This window comes from Phymastichus coffea, unplaced genomic scaffold (genome assembly GCF_024137745.1).
Source record: "Phymastichus coffea isolate CEN01 unplaced genomic scaffold, Cenicafe_Pcof_1.1 PCOF00093, whole genome shotgun sequence".
NCBI lineage: Eukaryota > Metazoa > Arthropoda > Insecta > Hymenoptera > Eulophidae > Phymastichus > Phymastichus coffea.
The window spans coordinates 414,697-434,475 of NW_026706904.1; the positions used below are offsets into that span (position 1 = coordinate 414,697).

The 19,779-nt window shown below is 47.6% G+C and overlaps 1 protein-coding gene across 1 annotated transcript in view; it reads left to right on the forward strand.

Annotated features, from left to right (window-relative positions):
• The window catches only part of LOC131669458 (mucin-2), a 32,204-nt gene extending 12,613 nt beyond the window's left edge, over positions 1-19,591 (forward strand). Inside the window, exons 2-7 of the mRNA XM_058944333.1 lie at positions 1,201-1,296; positions 8,840-8,881; positions 9,147-9,641; positions 9,731-10,045; positions 10,279-16,471; positions 16,564-19,591. Of these exons, the coding sequence (XP_058800316.1) occupies positions 1,209-1,296; positions 8,840-8,881; positions 9,147-9,641; positions 9,731-10,045; positions 10,279-16,471; positions 16,564-16,669 (7,239 nt within the window). The 5' untranslated portion in view covers positions 1,201-1,208 and the 3' untranslated portion in view covers positions 16,670-19,591. The remainder of the gene's footprint in view (positions 1-1,200; positions 1,297-8,839; positions 8,882-9,146; positions 9,642-9,730; positions 10,046-10,278; positions 16,472-16,563) is intronic.
• The last annotated feature ends 188 nt before the right edge of the window (positions 19,592-19,779 follow it).

A 19,779-nucleotide genomic window follows, 5' to 3' on the forward strand; every position in this document is an offset into this window, starting at 1 on the left:
GAGTCGGGTATGAAAGGCCTGCGAAGCTCGCTCTTGGCTCGGTTTGGCGGAGCGATAACGAGGCGCTCGATTCCCATGAGACACGCCACAAAGGGAGCATCGCGGAACAATCGCGGAAAAACGGTCGCGCTTCGCTACATGCGCGCACAGAGGCGTGTGCACGAGCGCGCCGATGCAGCGATGATCTGTTGCGCGCGCGTGCCCTCGTGGCCCATTGCCGACCGGCGATGCCGCGCTATCTCCACCGCTCGATGCGCTCCGGCTCGTATCGAAGGTGTGCGGGTGTTTTTTTTTTTTTCTTCTTTCTTCGATTGCGGAGTATGATCACTTACACGAGCGCGCGTCTTTAACGGTGCATATAACGTCTCCAAGCTCCCACGCGTAACAAAGAATTGACGAGAATGAGCGCGCGCGAGAGAGAGAGAGAGAGAGAAGGTTGAATGGACGCGATATGCGACGATAATTCATTGCTTTAAAGCGACACCCATTTATAAATCGCGTAAAAGTTTCTTTGATTTTCTCTCTCTTTCTCTCTCTCTCTCTCTCTCTCTCTCTCTCTCTCTCTCTCTCTCTCTCTCGACTCTCGCAGCACCGGCTCGAGAAGGAGATTTATTGCGTGCTTGCCTTTAGCGCCTTTCGCTTTGGTGGAATTCGCCGTGAGACTTGTTCTTTTTCTTTTTTGCGGCTTCTTTTTGCTGCCCCTTCTTCGATTATTCGGTGTTGCCGCTCGTGTAATTAGCCGTAACAATGGCATTTTCGCAATTGTGCCTGTTTCGTTAATTGAGGCATTCGCTAGCGATGTTTATCCTCGTGCCGGGCAAGATTCCTCGGGCGCGCGAGCGAGCGACTAATTATGCGCGCGCGCGCTGATAGAATTTTCAACGGCTTTATGGATGCTTTCGCCGACAGCTCGGGTGATAAAAGCGCCATTGCCATAGCGGATAATGGCGCGAGCAACAGCTATCCAATGATCCTTCCGATCGTCCGCGCTAAGCACGCGACAATCGCTCGAATACACGGCTTCGCTCAAAGAGAACAGGTTTAAATAATCCTTCTATCTTTTACAATCACCGAGTGTACGATCAATCGAACTGCGCAACGATATAAGGTTATTCAACGGAACCCTCCTCCCAACGCGACGGCAACGAGTTGCGTGTCTGCAAGGAGGAGCAATAATGATGGTACTATTTGCAATTGCAGGTGGCGACATGACGACGCTAAGATCCGGGCTTCGACGACCCGGACTCACGATGTACTTGGTCCTCGTCGTCTTGGCCGTACAGAACGCACATTCCGGTGAGTACCCGTTGTCGCTATGGGTTTTGCCGGCGATTCATCGGCTGAAAGTGGACGCTCGTCGGACGCAAGAGGCGCGAGCATCGGATACCGATATCGCCGATATCGTGCTGATATGTGGTTTCGCCGACGAAGCGCGAGGAGGCTCGAAGGAGACTCGGCGAGGCGCCGGCCGGGGCGATCGGCTCGGGCCGAACGGCCGAGCGAGAGCGAGGCGCGCGTCGGCGAAAAGAAAGAGAACCGTTGGCCGTTGCCCATATTCGCGGGGCGCCGCGAGCACATCTCCGGCGCGCGACCGACCGAGCGAGCGAGCGAGCGAGCAAGCGAGAGCCTGGCTTCCGTTTACGTGCCCCGAGCCGGTTTTTCCCGCGGCGGCGCGCCGAGGAAGGTTAAGGACCCGCGAGAAGGCTTTTGTTGCTTCTTGCGCGCACTCGCTCACCCTCCTGCAAAAACACCGGAGGGTGCGCTTCTCTCTCTCTCTCTCTCTCTCTCTCTCTCTCTCTCTGCTCGATCTCTCTCGCTCGAGTTGCTGTTTTATGCGCGAGAGCCGGAGCGTAATGATTGCGCGGCGCGCGATGACTTTTCCTGAAATACCCCGCCGCGGCGAGGGTAGAGAATTGCGCGAAAGCGAGGCAGGTGTCTTCGCAAATGGGCTGTGTTTATTTATTTATTTATTTGTTTTTTATTTTAGTTTTTGCCTCTCCCTGCGCGCTGCTGGCGTCGGATGAGAAACGCGCGCGCAGAACGGTTCTTATTTATGAATGCTTTCGGTCTAATAAAATACGTCAATTACGGGGCCGCGGCCGCGCGCTGCAGTCCGAGGCAGTCTGCATTCTCGATAGCCGCGCATACCTTAAGAAGCTGCCTGCATCGAATTTGAGCGTGAAAGCGAGGCGGAGCGCGCCGTCGCTCGCAACCCGGCGGAGCTCGATTCTCACCGAAAGTCAGAAAGCGAAAATCGAGCGCGCCAGCCGAGAGAGCGTCGCTCGGTTCGCCGTGCGTACGGCGATCGCGCGCTGGCTCGCGGCTGGCTGCTTTTCTGGGCTCGGGCGCGCAGAGCAAACATGAAAATTTATGAGGCCTCGGGGCGGATCATCCGCATATTTAGCGCGGGCGATCGCTCTCGACGCTGCCGCGCTATGGGAAAGCCGATCGCGATCGTCCTCCTGGCGTTCGGGTGCGCGCGTGAGAACGCGCCTCCGCGGTGACCTCTGCGTCGGACTGCCGAAGGTCGCGCGGCCCCATCGACGGCCTAGTCGTCGCGTTCGCTCTCACTTTTCGGCGGCTTCTCGAGGATCGAACCTCCGGAGCGCCGCGATCGCTCGTCCGCCGTTCGGATTACCCGCTAATTGTGATTGATGACACGGACGAGAGTGCGGAAGCTTTTTCATTCGAGTCCGCGATCCTCGCCGATCTGATGTCATTCATCGTGATAAGTGAGTTCCCGACGAGGCCGCGAACGCCCATTCTACCGTCGGCATCCTCTTCGTTTTTCTTTTTCTTTTCTCTCTTCCGCGAACGACTCACTTGGCCAAGCGATCATTCGCGAGCGTCTCCCGTCGAAGCGATCGCAGAGCAGCCCGTCAAAATAATCGCGCGTGGCCAGTGACACATCGTCGCGCAGGCAGGAAACCGTTACGGGTCGCGGGCAGAGGGGAAAAAGTGAAGGAGGAAAGTCGATCGATGAAAATTTACCTCTCTCTCGGCGATAAATCTGCCGCGCGGCGCACATAAATAATTCTCGCCGCGGCTTTTCCGGGCTCGCGCGCGCAAAAGTCAAACAAAAAGAAAATAACGTAAGCGACGAGAGAAGCGGTGCACTTGCGCGTGCGACCTTACACGTGTCCCGGCAGCCAGCTAACTTCTAATCTCTCCGAGCCATCGGATCGTCGCGAGATAACGGGTTGCCGCTTGGCTGCTGCTGCTGCTGCTGCTGCTGCTGTTAGCACTGGGAATGGAAAAAAAAATATCTCCCTATGCAACCTTCGCGGAAAATCGCTAGGCAAAAAATCGGCGCAGCTCGAATTCCGGTCGGACCTGTATGCACGCGCGGCAACGGCGGCCAAGACGAAGACGGGAAGAGAGCTTAAAATGTCACTGACCGAGGCGATGCGCTTGCATGCACCTGTACCTGCGTGTACCTGATGAAATTTCTCATCGGGCGCGCTTTGCCTTTTATTACGTAAATCCTCGATAAAGCCTTGAATAATCGCTGAACAACGCATCCCGAGCGTCGTATCATCACTCGTATTACATTGAGCTTAATTAATGCAACAAGTCTTCGCATGATTTTATATTTACATACAGAGTGTAAAGTATCCTGACCTCGCAATTACATATTCATTCAGCCTAGTTCAACGTGCGATATTCTGTAAGACGGCCGTCTATAACAAATTGCATACTCGTTTTTGCTTAAATTTATCGCGGCGAGTCGAGAACCCAAGTCAATTAAACAGGACGTCGTTGTGCACGTATTCCGCGCGTACCTAGAATATCATATCGGCCCCCGACATCCACGCGGTTCCCACAAGCGCTACGCACGCAAAAATCGGCATAATGTGCAATCAATTGACTCCGGTCAATGTTTCTTTCTGCGTTCGCCCCTGCTAGCGCGCCGGTGCTTCCCATGAAAGGGGGGAGGGGAGGCGTATAAGTGTAGGTATCCGTATAAAAGGTCAACGGTGACCGTAACGGAGACTCGGGCTCGCAGCGTGACATCAGCCCGAATATTTAACCTGCGTCATCGGAAATTTCGCGCTCGGCGCCGATTTCTTTTTTTTTTCATCTTTATTTTTTTCCTGACTTAGCGGTATTACATTACGCGATCTAATGCGAAACCTTCCGACTGATTTTTCGATCGACTCACTCGGGCTCAAGTGCGCTCATTGTCCTCCTCCTGCTCGTCATTTTTTCCCGCCAACTTATATTGTCTCGTTTGAGAGAGTATTGTTGCGGCGTGCTTTATAGTCCACCACGATGATATGTCATCCATCAAGCGAGCCCCTCTCTCTCTCTCCTCTGTGTTTCTTTTTTTCTTTATGCAGTCACCATGGACGGTCGCAGACATTAACTGGCAACCTTGCAATCTCTAACGGGATCGTTATGATACTGTTAATTGAAAGCTTCATTGTTTGCCCCTCGTCTCCTTTGCGCGACGATATTCATTAAAATGTTGTTTTTCTTCGGCGTTTCGTTCGGCGATGTTACATAGACGCTTTTACGGACGCGTGGTATCGATGGGTTTCCTGGAAAAGCTGCGCGCCAGAGTAGTCAGTTGCCCCCAGTAAAGTCACTGAATTATAGCTGGGTTTTTAATAAAACGTAATTAGTCGCGGCTTGCCTATCGTGCGCGGATCGTTAACGTGCGCCGACAAAAACTAATTGAAGAAGGGAGAAAAGGCTTTCGTTCGATACTGAATCAAATGTAAAGCGCTTTATAACGAGTTCCTCGTACGGGGCGAGTAAAAGGAGTAGCGGATCGTGGCCGCGTCGATGCGCTCGCGTCGCGAAATTTACGATCTGTCGCTCTCGTCGCGCACAGCCACGCAACGGCCCGCCGATGATCGGCCGTGTGTCTCGTCGCCGTGCGAGCTCGTTGTCGTGCTTTCTCGCGATCGTCTCTTTCTCCCCGTTGGTAATCGAGTTTCTCTCTCTCTCTCTCTCTCTCTCTCTCTCTCACTCGAGTTCTTTGCCGCAAGAACCCGCAGGGTAGGCAGCTTAACGTTCCCAGGGTGAGAGCACACCAACCGGATCGAGATCTTTGCGGATTACAGTAGCTCGCTCCTCGGAACGGTTCGTTTTCATTTGCAATTTGACGCGAAGCTGCGACAGGTCCGTGGCCAAACTACAACCAAAGTTATGCTAAAGTTATACTTGCTGCTCTTTATAGGCATGCGTCGTTATTAGCTTTACAATTGGTAAATAAATCAATCAATCAGTCTCTCTTCTTTCTGCCCGGCAACTGCACCGGAATAGAGCGCGGCTTGCACGAAACCTTTCATTACAGTGAGAAACCGAGCGCGAAACCCTTGCACACGGTCTCCGCGCGTATATATACATTTCTCTCCCCCCCCCCCCCTCCTCTCTTGGGGCCCCGTGTTTATTACCCGACTTCGAGATTATTGCTGCGCGCGAGCGCAACACGGGCTCCCATCCTGAATTTACAACTCCTAAGCATTTTTAATAGTTCGGACTTCCTGTTGCTGCACGGCCACCGCGTGATCGCCGCTCGTTTTGCGCAACTACGACAACTCTCCTCGGCTATATCTCCTCTCCCGGCTGTGTGTTCAGTAAAGCCGCCAAGGATATAATTCGATGACGATAAAAGTAACTCGTCGGGGAGAAGCTTGTCAGCCGATAAGGATTGCCGGCCGCGCGACCGTACAATTTCAAAGTGATGCGCCCGAGCCGGCGGCCACGTACGCACAGGCGCGCACGGCGAGAGCGAGAGAGGCGAAAGATCAACGCGGTCGACGGTAATGAACTTCGCGCGACGCCGAGAGCGCGAGCAAGGCCGCGCGCGGGCTTTCGTAACGGCGTCGCGCGCCGCGTGCAGCCGCTCAAGGCCGAAACTGCATTTCTCCGCCGCGTGGCTTTACGTTCTCATCGTATTTGACCGATAAAGTGCCGGGGCAAGCATTAACCGAAGCTCGCGTAGACAGAGAGGCACTCGGCTATTTATGGACAGCTATAATGGTCGCTCGCGCGGCTGATGAATCACGCGCGCGCAGTGGGCACACGCAGCTCCGATGAATATTCGAGGGACGAGGATATTGCGCAAGCGCGTACACCTGTGTAAGCGAGCGTTGATCTCTCTCTCTCCCTCCCTCTTGGGCTCTAATTAAAAGTAACACGCGTGGCGGAGATGCCGTCGGCTTGATTTTTATTAATTGCCGCATTGTGCTCATGCGGATAAATACTCGCGAATTAATCGCGCCAGTCTCCTTTCGTTTTCGGTTAATTGTAATCCCTCCGTGCGACGTTCCCGCCGCCACGGCTCCAACGAACGACCGGCGATATAAAGAAACGCTCGGCCCGCCGCGAGCGCGGCTAATTGTTATAATCGCGATGGATGAGCCCCTCGTATAAAGCAATTAGTTTTAATTACCCGCGAGAGAGAGAGAGAGAGAGAGAGAGAGAGACGGAGAAGCACGGCAGAGGGCATTACGTATGGGTTTTTCTCGAGCTCGATAAACAACAGTTACGCTCGTTTTTGCGCGTGGCCGTGGCGATGCACAGCCGAAAATCGAGCGCGTGAGAAAGGCGAAATCGACGAGTCATCTTCGACGGACGCCTTTACTTATACGTGCACGCGAATTACAAGCGAGAGCTACGCCGACGAGGAGCTTGCTTCAGCCCCTAAGGCCAGGATGCTCATTAGGCACTTCTTTTTCATTTTTTTTCTTGTCGTTCCGTTGGCGGCCAACCGATCGATGGTCACGAATCGAATTCTATCGTTTCTCTTGTTCTCCCCACTGGCGAGCGCGGCCGCTCTTTACCGCTATGCATGTTTAATCTTTAATTAGGGAACACATTCGAGGGAGAGAGCTTCCAGAGCCAGATTTCAGACCGCAAAAATCTTCAATTTATTATTATTATTATTATTATTATTACGTTTTCATTGACGATTAGCTCGAGTCGCTCGGGTTATCGCCGAGACCCTCGCGGCGGATCTTCGTTCGATTAGAGGCGGCGAAAAATTGGGAGTTTCCTCGGTTGTGCAAGCGGAAGTCGTGAGCGAGACGTTAATTAGCGCCTCGCCTCGAATATCATTGGCGAACGCGAGAATTTCGGAAAGCTCGGCGTTACTCGGTGATCGAGGGGGCAGCCATTGCGACAGCCTCGCGCAGAAGCCCGAAAGGAGAGTACGCGGTGTGTATGTATACGTGAGAGGTGGCCGTCCAGCCGCGGGGGCGTCCCGTTAACCATTGTCGATAAGATATCGGGCGCGGATCGACGCTGTTATGAGATTCTTCGCCGCGCCGCGGCCACGCTAGAGAACACTCGGACGAGAAGCCGAAAAAGAGATGGAGATCGAGAGAGGAGCACGTATGCCTAGCAACAGGGAGAGAGAGAGAGAGAGAGAGAGAGAGAGAGAGAGAGAGAGAGAGAGAGAGAGAGAGAGACAGAGAGGAGGGCAGAAGGTATGTCGGTCGAACGGCAACAGCAGCTCTCAACGGTACATAATATCTCAAGCTGGCGACTGTGCGCCGAGCGCATGCAAGGCATTTCCTGCTATTTCAAATTTAGCGGAACTCGTCGCGGGAGCCGTCGCCGTCGCCGCCGTCAACGCGGCCCATTAGATCGCTGCCTTTTACGAGCTATCGGCCGTAGATCGATTTCGAGCGAGAGACGGCCTCTCGCCGCGGACTCTTCGCGCTGCACGCGCTGCCCATCGTGAAATCCTGCGCACCTCCTATTCCTCCGCGTTCTCGCTCGAATCCACGAGTCGCACCCGTCCGACTCTCCAAAGACAATGCCGCTGAGCAGAGTCGCCTGTACGCACAAGGTCAACGCGTCTGGGTTATATTGCAGTTAGCGCGTCCCCCTATCGATAGCCTTATCGATCGGCTGCGCCGTCGTCGTCGGGAGAGAGAGAGAGAGAGAGAGAGAGAGAGAGAGAGAGAGAGAGAGAGAGGCAGAGAGGCGCGGATCACGTGCGTGTCGCGGAAAACGTGGAGGCACGCGGCTCTGATGCTCGCGTGCGCTATTCGCATTCCCATCACCGGCGACTCGCTGGAAAGAAAATCTGCACTCCGCGCTTGTCTACATATAGCTAATACACTCGTGTGAATGCAGTATGCCATCGATATATTCGTTTTTTCCCCTTCATCGATGATCTCTCTCTATATATATGTAGGTATGTGTGTGTCAAGATCGACCTCGAAATTGTCGTCGAGAGATTGATTTTACATCGACGCACAGTCACCCCAAAACCCACTCGACGTTCGATTTCAATCAACGGCGCTTTGGCGCCGAGTAATTGCATTCCAGTGACGCACACACGAGTGATTCAAAGTCTGTCCATTGAGTGGACCAAAAGTGGAAACAACAATCGACGGGCCCGCGATCGATATTTCCATTCCCGAAGAAATCGGCTAAAGTGACGATCGCGAAGGTGGAGACCGAAAGCCAAGCAGCAGCGCGCGTGTCAGAGCGAAATAAAGTGGTGGCAACGCGAGAGAGGAAAGGGCGGAGGTGCCTGATAGCGCCATACGACACTTTAGTACGTACGCGCGCACGCATTCCCGCTGCACGGCTGTAATTACTGGAATGAACATTGCGATTCTCGGCCGCGAGAGTCGAGCGCAGCATCTTCGTTTTCTCGTTGAGCAACACCGCACGCGATTTCGTCTCTCTCGCGCGGCGGCGTGCTACTATCGTTATTATCCCGGCCGAGCGTTTACGCTAGCCTTCGGAAAACTACTGCGATTATTATCAGCCGGTCGAACGCGTAAAAACGTAGCCTCGGCAAGCGCGAGACCATATGATTTTGCGCAGTGCCGCCGAATAACGACCATTACTCTTCGCTTTTCTGTTACAGCGCCCATAGAAAACGAGTCCACGCAAGTTGCCGAATACGATGGTATGTGAATTTTCTTACTTTTATGAAAACCTATGCCGATACGAGCTCGAACGTTACAAGTTCCATTTCCGGTCGCGACGGATAGCTCAGATCTTTCTCTGGTTCTGAACGTAGTCGCGTCGACGAACGCTCGATGAATGGATGCCGCGGTATTACGCAAATTCCGCGAATCTAGCGCTCACATGCATCCAGTCGCGCAAGCAACCATTAGAATGAGCGAGCAGTAAGTAAAAGGCCCGTATGTCTGTGTGTGTGTGCGTCACAGCGAGCGCAGGCGGATGCTACTACAACTTAGAGCACTACCAAGAAGGCGCGCGGATAATAACGAACGAGCCATGCCTCAACTGCACGTGCCACAATCGAATGCTGATGTGCTACTTGAGGGTGTGTCCCTTCACCAAGGCGATCGGCCAGGACTGCACGGTCGAGAAGCGACCCGACCAGTGCTGCCCCGTAGTCACCTGTCCCGAAGTACCCGTTCAACTGCTCACCTCCACCACGTCCTCGCCGGCCAATAGGTCGGCCGCGGCGCCCTCGTCCAGCACCGACCTCGGCTTCCCCGACACCTACGGCTGCAGCGTCAACGAGCGCTTCTTTGCCGACGGCGCTCAACTGCCGATCAACGCCAGCAACCCCTGCGAGCTCTGCTACTGCATCAGAAACAAGACCACCTGCCTGATGCAGCAGTGCACGCTCTCCGTCGTCGGCTGCAAGCCGGTCTACCATCCGGGCATCTGCTGTCCCGTCAAATACAATTGCGGTAAGTCGATCACGCGACCTCCATTTTCCGCTCCGCTCCTCGCGGCGCCGACGACTTTCGTCTAAGCGTTCCGACGCTCTTCTCCCCAGATTACGACGACAGCTACGAGACAACGACGCCCGGCCTGATAATGTCGACGACGACGACGACGACGACGACGACGACGACGACGACGACGACGACGCTGGAGCCTCGCATCACGCCACCGCAGTGCACGCACGACGGCAACACGTACGACGACGGCGAGCTCATCTACACGATTCAGCCGTGCCAGCACTGCTACTGCTTCCACGGCGACATCGTGTGCGCGGTGCAGGACTGCGGCAAACCCATGGAGTCTCACGGCAACAATTGCACGGCACTGCCACCGCTCGACGGCGAGTGCTGTCCCAGCTATCACTGCGGTAAGCAGCAAACCCTCAATTTCTCGCTACTCGTGCCGAGGATAAAGGCCCATTATTGTCACGCATCGTGCTCCGAGCGGTAACGCGCTCGATCGTTAACTGTAAATGCCTTCTATATACTCCACTCGAAATTCCATTGTTGTCTTCTTTCCAGTCCATTCCGCGCTTTAATATCTCAGCTCTGAGCATTTTTCATTCGCTCATACCACGTGTGAATTTCTTTTCCTTTACAGAGGACGGTACGTCAAACGTCGCTACGGAAATACCCGACGTAACGGACGTAAACGAAGTTCCTCAAGAGCCACCGAAAGAGTCGTTCCCTGGAGCCAACAACGACATCCCAGAGGAAGTTACGGCAGACCGCTCGTCAACGACGGAAGAGCCGCAAACGGTATTGCCCGTTAAGAGCGAAGTTCCTGAACCTAATACCACGGCATCACCTGCCATTGACGAGAAACTCACGACTATCGAGTCGGAAGATAAGCCAACCGAATCAAAAGAGCCGCATGACGATCAGCTCACGGAGAAGGCTCCGATGCCAGATGAGACTGTGATTGAAAATACCACACCTACGCTGATAGAGGTTAACAAGGACTCTGATCTATCATCTGAACTTCCTCCAAGAATAGACAGCGATGAGCATCAAGATGAGACGACAACCAGTGAAACAAACAACGTTGCCGAAGCATCGACCGAATCAAAATTATCGCCAACCGATACAGAACCGACGAGAACTCCGGGCGTTGAAAAGGGGGCAGAAAATGCAAGCCACGAACCGGTCGCTGAGGCCATGCCAGAAGAACCCACAATGACATCTCCGGAAGACAGCGAGAATATTTCGCCAGGTCAAGCTGATGTGACGACTGAAAAAGTAACGACAGTTAGCGAAGGAATAGACAAAACTAGTGATTCTTCTAGTCCAGTTAGTGAAGTAATTACAACCGAACAAAGTAGTAGCAAGGAATCGACTGAAGCAACGCCATTATCCTCAGATGTAGAATCAAAGAAACCAGTTGAGCCTGCATCAGAAACGACAGAACAAACAACGACAGAACCTGACTCAGACAAATCTGCGCTCTTGCCTGAAGTTCCAGATGATAACAAGAGTACAACACAGAGTCATAACATTGATTCGTCATCGTCAAACAATGAAGAACCAGAGAGCGCAGAGCCTGTAACTATCGCTACTGATTCATTATTGCCAAATAAAGAGATTGACGAAGAACCGAAACATGTAGAGCTTGTAACTACCAGTACTGACTCGTCATCTTCAAGTAGTGAAGAACCAGAAAGTGCAGAACCTGTTACTACCAGTAATGATTTGTCATCGCCAAGCAATAAAAATCCAGATAGTGCAGAACCTGTTACTATTGGTATTGATTCATCATCAACAAACAGCGAAGAATCAGAAAGTGTAGAGCATGTTACTACACCAGAATACTCATCGACCTCGACTATTTTGAGCTCCGATGTTGAAAAAACATCTGATGAATCGAAGTCACCAATCAGCCCTGAAGCTACGACAGTAGAAACTCCCGAAGAAAATGACAATACACTGATTACGACTTCAGCTCCAGCTTCAGCTCCAGAAGTTACAACTACAAAATTAAACGACGAAATGGTATCGGAAGAAATAAAAGAGCCAATAAGTCTTCAAACTTCTACACCGGAGGATATTGAAAATAGAATTCCAGAAGAAACCGATACGACAACGCCGGCTAACGACAGATCTAAGCCTGAAGAAAGTATAACAATCGAGCCAGAAATTACTACGTCAAAGAATATTGATGAGGACAAACAAGGTGCAGAAACTAGGGTTCCATTTGAAACATCCACTCTTCCAAACATCGAAAGCAAGAAGCCTGAAGTAGATGAAACGCCATCAACTTTAAGGCCTGTTTCATCATCTGAAAGCGAGCAACCCAAAACTGAAGAGCCTCCGTCAGAAAACATTACTACGCAAGCACCTGAAAAGTCAGAAGGTTCTGAAGAACCAATCATACCAGAAACGGGACCTTCCGGTATACCAAGCGTGTCTAAACCAGAGCGAGGTCCAGAGAACAAAAAAGTGGATAGCAATGAAACTCTGGTAGAACCTGGAGTGACTGAAGGAATTATTATTACTGGTAGTGGCATGCCGCATCATGTTAATATGCAAACTGAAGAACCAGAGTACGGATCCACGACATATTTGCCACCAGTTGGTTCAAGTATTGAAGTAGACAGACAATCATCTACACCCATAATTGAGAAATTACCTAAAGATGATTTGGACGTAGAAAAACAAACGACAGAACTTCCTATCACACCTAAAATCAAGTACGATACAACAACAGTTAAGCAACCTGAAGATTCAAATTCTGAAACATCTAAGGAAGGAAAACCTAGCATTGACAACGAGGCAACTTCCAAGAGGCCAGACGATGAAAGTAAGACGACAAAACCTGTCGACAGTACTTCATCAATAAAAGAAATACCCAGCGATACATCAGATAAATCTACTGGTGAGAAAGAGGGTGAGATTGAGCAAACAACAAGTAATGAACTCTCTGATGAGGAATCGACAACCGTGACGACTGTCAAAGAAAACGAGCCATCAGTTAGTGATGAAAGTAAAAGTAGTACTGAGGCTCCTGAAGAAGAAAAAGATGCTTCCAAGTCTCCCGAAGTAGAAGAAGGAACTACTAGTGTTACAGGCATCGATGATCAATCTTCAGAAAAGCCAGTTAGTAACGAAAATAGCGTTGAACCTGTGACTAGTTCCGGTATCACCAGTGAGGTACCTGAATCAGTCACTAATCCTGAGCACAGTTCAAGTGGAACTTTATCAACTGAGGCACCACAAAAATCTAAAGAAACAGAATCTGCTTCCGAAATTCCTATTTATAGTGCACCAGAAGTCCCTGAATACATTATGACAGAGAAAACTTCTGAAAGTTCAGTTGAGTCAGACGCACACACCACTTCATCACCAGAAGAAGATAAAATAACAACGCCAAAACTAATCGAATCATCTACTGAAGTTGTAACATCAGAATCTTCGACTGCTCCAGAACAGTCAGAACCATCGACAGAAAGGATAAAAGAATCATCTACTGAATTTGATGAACATAGTAAAGAAGTGCCAGAATCGACGTCCACAACTGTGGCTTCAATAGATGTAACACCCGAGCAAGAGTTAATAGCACAGCCAACCACAGAAAAATCTGCAACTGCGGAAGACTTGTCGGAAAAAATAGAAGAGTCTAGTCAATCAACAGAATCTAATGATATTACAAGCCAAAAACCAATTATTGAAATGGAAGTAACGCGCCCAGGTATCCCAGGAGAAGGCAATTGTCTTGAACAAGGCCAAACTTATACTAATAATTCGGCACTTCCTCCACAAAGCCCTTGTGAATTTAATTGCCGATGCATCAGTAGCATGAGAATATGTGAACATATAGAATGTTCATCTCCACCAGACGACTTACCACCTAACTGTACACAAATACATTCAGCTGAATCATGCTGCCCAATGTACGTTTGCGACTCAACGCCAAAGGTTGAGCTGCAAGCTGGTAATCAGATGTCTGACAGTCATACAACTCCTATTTATGATGAAAGCAAAACGAAAACTACTGAAAAATTATCCGAAGAATTCTCGACAGAATCACCTAAAGTTGAAGAGCCTATTCAATCCTCCGCGACCACAGCTCAAACAGAAAAAGAATCGACTACTCCTGTTCCTTCGGTAGAAGGAGAAACTGTGAGTCTTCCAACATCAACTGAAAGTTCCTCAGCAGAACCAACAATTGATATAAGAATCAAAGAGGATGAAGAAAAAGAACCAACTTTGCCAATTGAATCCTCCAAAGACATGGAAGAAACAACTACAGCAATTCCCGAACCCGTTGAAACAATGTCACAAAAAACATCCAGTAACGATGAAACATTACCTACTGCGACAGACATATCAGCAACTCAAAAACCAATTTTGACAATAGAATCACAAACGGAAAAAGAAAGTTCTGAACACGTTACCGAACAGTCGGAAGTTGAAGGATCTTCAGAACCAACGAAGCCATTAGAAGGTCAGGATGACGATAATTCGAGCACACAGTTGCCAGGTACAAATGAGACGCCTGTTACAAGTCCTGAACCTACCATTACATCAATCGACAGCGATACCAAGAACATTATTTCAGGACCTAGTGAAGAACCCTCATTATCAGAAGAAACCGAAGTAACTTCTTCGACTACATCATACAGCACTGAATCATCAAAAACAGGAGCTTTTGACGAAGAAAAACAAAAGCCTAAAGATTCGGAATCTGAAAAAGAAACCCCAGAATCCACAGAGCGTAGTTCAGTAGGAAGTAGCGAAACCCCCACTGAAGAAAGTACCAGCTCAGAAATTCAAGAAGGTACCGCTACATCTTCTGCCACTCCTGATAAAGTATCTGCCGAAGATACATCAAATAAATTAAACCAAGATACCTCTGCATCGTCACCATTACCAGAAGTTGATGTTACAAGTATGACTCCTGAACAATCATCGTCTCACAGTTCCGGAGCTACTGAAGATGACATTAACAAACAGCAAGAGTCTACAACCCAAGAAATTATATCTGAAACAAGTGAAGATACACCTAAAGAAACTGTTGAAAATGAACCATCTACTTTTGCACCAACAGATAGAGATGAATCAACAGCGTTATCCGAAACAAAGCCTTCAGAAGGACAAGAACCTCTGCAAACCACGGTTCAAACAGAAGTTGACTCTTCTGCTGAGGTTTCGACTACAATGATATCAGTAGATGAAACTACAAAGGACTCTGAAATTCCAGACAAGGCATCGTCCGTTGAACCACAGCTAGAAGAAACTACAGAACTGAATAAACTAAGTAGCAGTTCTAGCGAAAATACGAATATTGAATTAACAGAGTCTCCGGAGGAAACTAAACAAGAAGAGCCAATTACAACTGTTGCTCCGTTAGATCAGTCTACTGATAAGACTACGTCGAGTGAAGAGACTATTGAAGATGGAAAGTCTACTGAATCACCTATTAGTGAAAGTGGCGATACGAATATTGAAACTAAAATAGAAGCTACCGAGCCATCAGTTCTAGAAGACAAAAAAGAGGAAGTAGTAACAGCAGCTCCCGAATCTGAAGAGTCCAGTAAAACTGCCACTGTTCCTGAACAATCAAGTACGGATGATCAAGCATCAGAGCATCCAGTTGAAACACCAGTTGAGACTTCAATCGAAACATCTACCGAAGGTGAAGAAGTGTCTTCTTCAGCAGTTTCGGAAGCAAACGAAAGCGAAGAAGTTACGAAGGGAGAGTCTGAAGTTCCCTCAGAAGAACCATCTTCAGCTTCAATTGATGAATCAGAAAAATCTATAGATGAAAATACTCCAGAGACATCATTAGGAGAAGAAACCACCACTAAATCATCTTCCGAACCTGCAATTGATTATTCCTCCTCCGTACCTGCAATTGATTCTTCCTCCTCCCAACCTGCAGTTGAATCTTCTTCGTTTGAACCTACAATTGAACCTTCGTCTTCTGAACCAACTGTTTCTGATGTAACGACTAGTGAACCTAAACTTGGTGAAAAATTAGGTGAAAATGAGCCAAGCACATCATCAGCAATTTCTGAAGAGCCTACGTCTTTGCCTGAAAGTACTAGCGACAGCTCAATAAGCTCGACATCCGAAACTCAAGATCAAAGTACCAAGGAATCGATATCTTCACAAGAACCAATAAGCACGGAGCCGTCCGAGACACCTGATTCTGACGACGATCAACATATCCACGACACACAAGCTCAACATACAGCGCAGCCAATCACACAAGAACCTCAAAATATAACTGAACAATCGACAGAACATTCTGAAGCTGTAATCCCACACAAACGACCAGAATACCCAGATCAGACTGAAAATCTGCCGGAAACCGACGATGAGGCTATTTTCCCACCTGAAGGTGGAAATATCAAAGATCCGTTCGAGGCGCCAGAAACCGACGGAGAAGACTATGATGGTACCGACGAACACATATATGGACCTGGAACTTGTAGATACGGCGGAAAGATCTACATGTCTGCCCAGCAGATTCCACGCGACGATCCTTGCGACTTCTGCTTCTGCTTCCGTAGCGATATTATCTGCCTACAGCAGAGTTGTCCTCCACCGATACCTGGATGTCACGAGGAACCAATCAACGGATTCTGTTGCCCGAGGTACGAGTGTCCCGTTTCGATGGCGACTTCTCTCAACATAACAACTACAACGACCACCACGACAACCACGGTGCCACCGCACTTCTTGTCGCATGCCTACCGTGGCAATGCGTTCCGAGGAGGCTGTCAAGTTGGCAATCGAGCGTACCGAATTGGTGAGGAAATCAAGTCAAAGTCCGGACCCTGCATGGGCTGCACGTAAGTTTTTGCCAACCTTACTCAAGACTGATGATAAGTCATTGATTTAATCGCAATGTAATGTTAACGTATCGATCTTGTGATTGTTAAAGGTGCGGAGGTGACGGCAAGATGAAGTGCGAGCCTAAGGCCTGTTCGGCGAGCCCCATGCTCAAGGAAATGATAGCTCATGCAGCTGCCAAAAGGAGAAGGAGATGAGCCATTTACGCATGGTTCAATCAAAACCGATAACTTTAATCTCCTGACATTAAATGTCAGATAATTGTAATACATGAAAATAGTGCGTACGTTTGTACAAAAAACGAAATGCAAGAGAGAGAGAGAAAGAGAGGGAGAGAGAGAGAGAGAGCACGATAGAGCAAGTACGAGAGAGAGAATGAGAGAACGAGCGAGTCTGCGCAATGGAGTAAAAATGGACTTGCATGTGAATCGCCTTAGACAAAGACAGTTTTTTATTAAATAGGCGATATAGCGAACTGAGTGGCCAAAACGTAAACGTTTATATATATAAATATTTTATTGTTTTATACATATACATAAATTTATACATAAATATTATATATATGAAGGGAGCGAATGCGGACGGATGTTTGAAAACGCGAATTTTTTTCTTTGTGGTGCCAAAATGTAATGGCTAAACGGATATTAAAAAGACACGATAATGTAAAGATATAATTATATTATAAGGAGCAATTTTTTTATAAGTAACGGGAAAATCTTGCGCTGTACCAGTAATGCTCGATAAAACGCGCGAAGGTTAAAGCCCCTGCCCTTCCTTCCTCCCCAATGATATCCAAAGATTACAGTCAATGAAGAAATTTCGTCGCGACTTGATCGCTTGTCTAAAATCAAAAGTACTCGAAAAAATTATCGACAAATGTTCATACTTTAAGTGCGACTAATAAATATTGAAAAGTTTTTTCGTAGGAAAATTAAACAATCAAAGTTTCTCGGGTCAGATTCGTTATGAGCTGCGACAACATTTTGTTTTTTCATTGTAAATGTAAACATATTCTTTTATGAAGACACCACTGCTCAAAACATTCCGAGATCGATTAGTCGCACGATAGGTATAAATATTTGTCAATGATAATTTTTTCGAACACCTTTGATTTATATTTTAAGCAAACGTTTGGAGAGGAGTCGCGACGAAATTTCTCCATTTACTGTGTATCTATGGATATCGCTGGGAGCTCTTAATGCTAAGACTTGAAGCCTTGTGCCTTCGTTTTAATACCGATTTACATCAACGGCGTTGACGAACGAACATAAAGAAATCAAAGTTTTTAAACGCAGCCATATCACGTTGCCAGACTAATTCAGCAAATTGAGACAGGTGAATGAGAAAACAGCGCAAGTCATGTTTTTAACGTAATTTTTTCAGGGTAATATACAATCTTTTTTACAGGTAATTATTTTTTTATACGAATGCGTTGTGTAACTTCAATTTTTCAGTAAAGAAACTTATATGTGAGTGCAGCATTAAAGCCGCAACTCTTTTGTAATGTAAATACTTTTAAAAAAAGATAAGCTTGTAATATTTAATGATGAGGAAGCGTAGGTTATCGTTGAGAAGCGGAAACGCGAGAATAAGTGAGAAAGAAGCAGAAACGAAGTTGAAACATTTAAAGTAAAAGGTAAACGTACGCGCAATTTGATAGCTCGTTAAAAAAAGACGGGCGGCTCGTACGGAGGACCGACGGTCGTATTTGCAAACCGATTGCTTCTCCGGCGAGCTAATGAACAATTTCAATTTAACAAACTAAAAAAAATAATGTAGGTACGTATACGCACACGGACATATATATATACATAATTATAAATATTAAATCTAAATATATACGTTTATACGAAAAAACTTTATACTCTGTAATAATAATCTCTTAAAGGCATTTAAACGGCGCAATTAATTCTCTATAAAAGTGTTTATTTTATTCAGTTAGACACCGCAAGCGTTCTGTAATTATCCATGTTATTGTTTTTTTTTTAATTCTCCAGTCTCTAGTTCTAAGTAGCAGTCCGAGCTTCGAGACTCGAGAATACGAAAAAAAGAGTTTGTAATTTCTTCTCTTTTATATAGACAAATTAGAAGAAACATTAGGAGAGAACATGAAGATTGAAGTTCTGTTGTTATTGACGAGAGCAGCCTGTAGTCCGTTCATTGCAATTTTAATTATTCCTTTTCTTTTCTTTTCTTTATTTTTTACTAAAATAAGAGATAAAAGGAAAACAACTTTTCCGAGCCGTTCGACCAGTAGAAGCTATATCAGAGCACATTTTTTACACGATGAAATTGTCAACGTCAATCACTTGTTAACTTTCGGTATATTAAAGTTAAGCGCAACAAAAAAATATAGGCTTCTACCGCTTGGACGCTCGGACGGGCTGTTGCTTGTAATTTTCCAGCAAATCTTCAGCCTTCCGTTCGATAAAAATAAAAGCGCCAGAGCCGACTTGCGGCTCGCGTCTTGGTAATCAATCATTGGCCGTCTGTCGGTTACTCTTGTTTCCTGTGTATGAAATTTGGATTCGCGTAGCTTACATAAGACAGTCTGCTCTCGAGGCGCGAGACGCGAGCCGATCGAACGTCCCTTTCTATTTTCTAGCGACTAATCGTTTTATAGTATTTATACCTTTATACACTCAAGTATAGCAGTTTATAACAATTTAAACAAAAAAAGCATACATACATAAGTGTATTTCGAGTGTGTTAAAATAGCGACATGTGTAACGAAAACATTTATTCTTGAGGGTGGTGCGCGCGAAAAAAAGACCCATAGCGCGTGAATAGGCGATTGGCCAGCGCTGATATTAATCTTTAATCGTACATTGTAAGAGCCATTTATTAAGCGAGCGCTTGGTCCAACTTGTCAAGGCGATCGATTATTCAGTTTTTTTGACACGCGAACCGCTGCATATTATATGATATGTGATAGTCGAAGCATGTGCGAGTCGGCTGCAACTTGGTTATTCCGGCTGCGGAAACCTTAGGCTAGAATTTAAGACAGTACGTTCTAGTATAAAGTGTCCTTTTATATGAATAAATGATTTTGTATGTCGAAAATCGACTTTATTTACCTTTACCCGTCCTCTCTCTCTCTCTCTCTCTCTCGCTCACTATTCTTTCTTCTAGCAGCATTAGTAATTGGCTTAAAAAGGCCATTTAGATTATGTGAAAAACTTTATTCACTGTAATAAAATAGTAATATATGTAATCGATCAAGTACTTGATATTGGCTTTAAAAATACCAGTTTATTGTGAAGGCATTGTCGATGAGGTGAATCATTTGAAGACCAAATAACAAGAA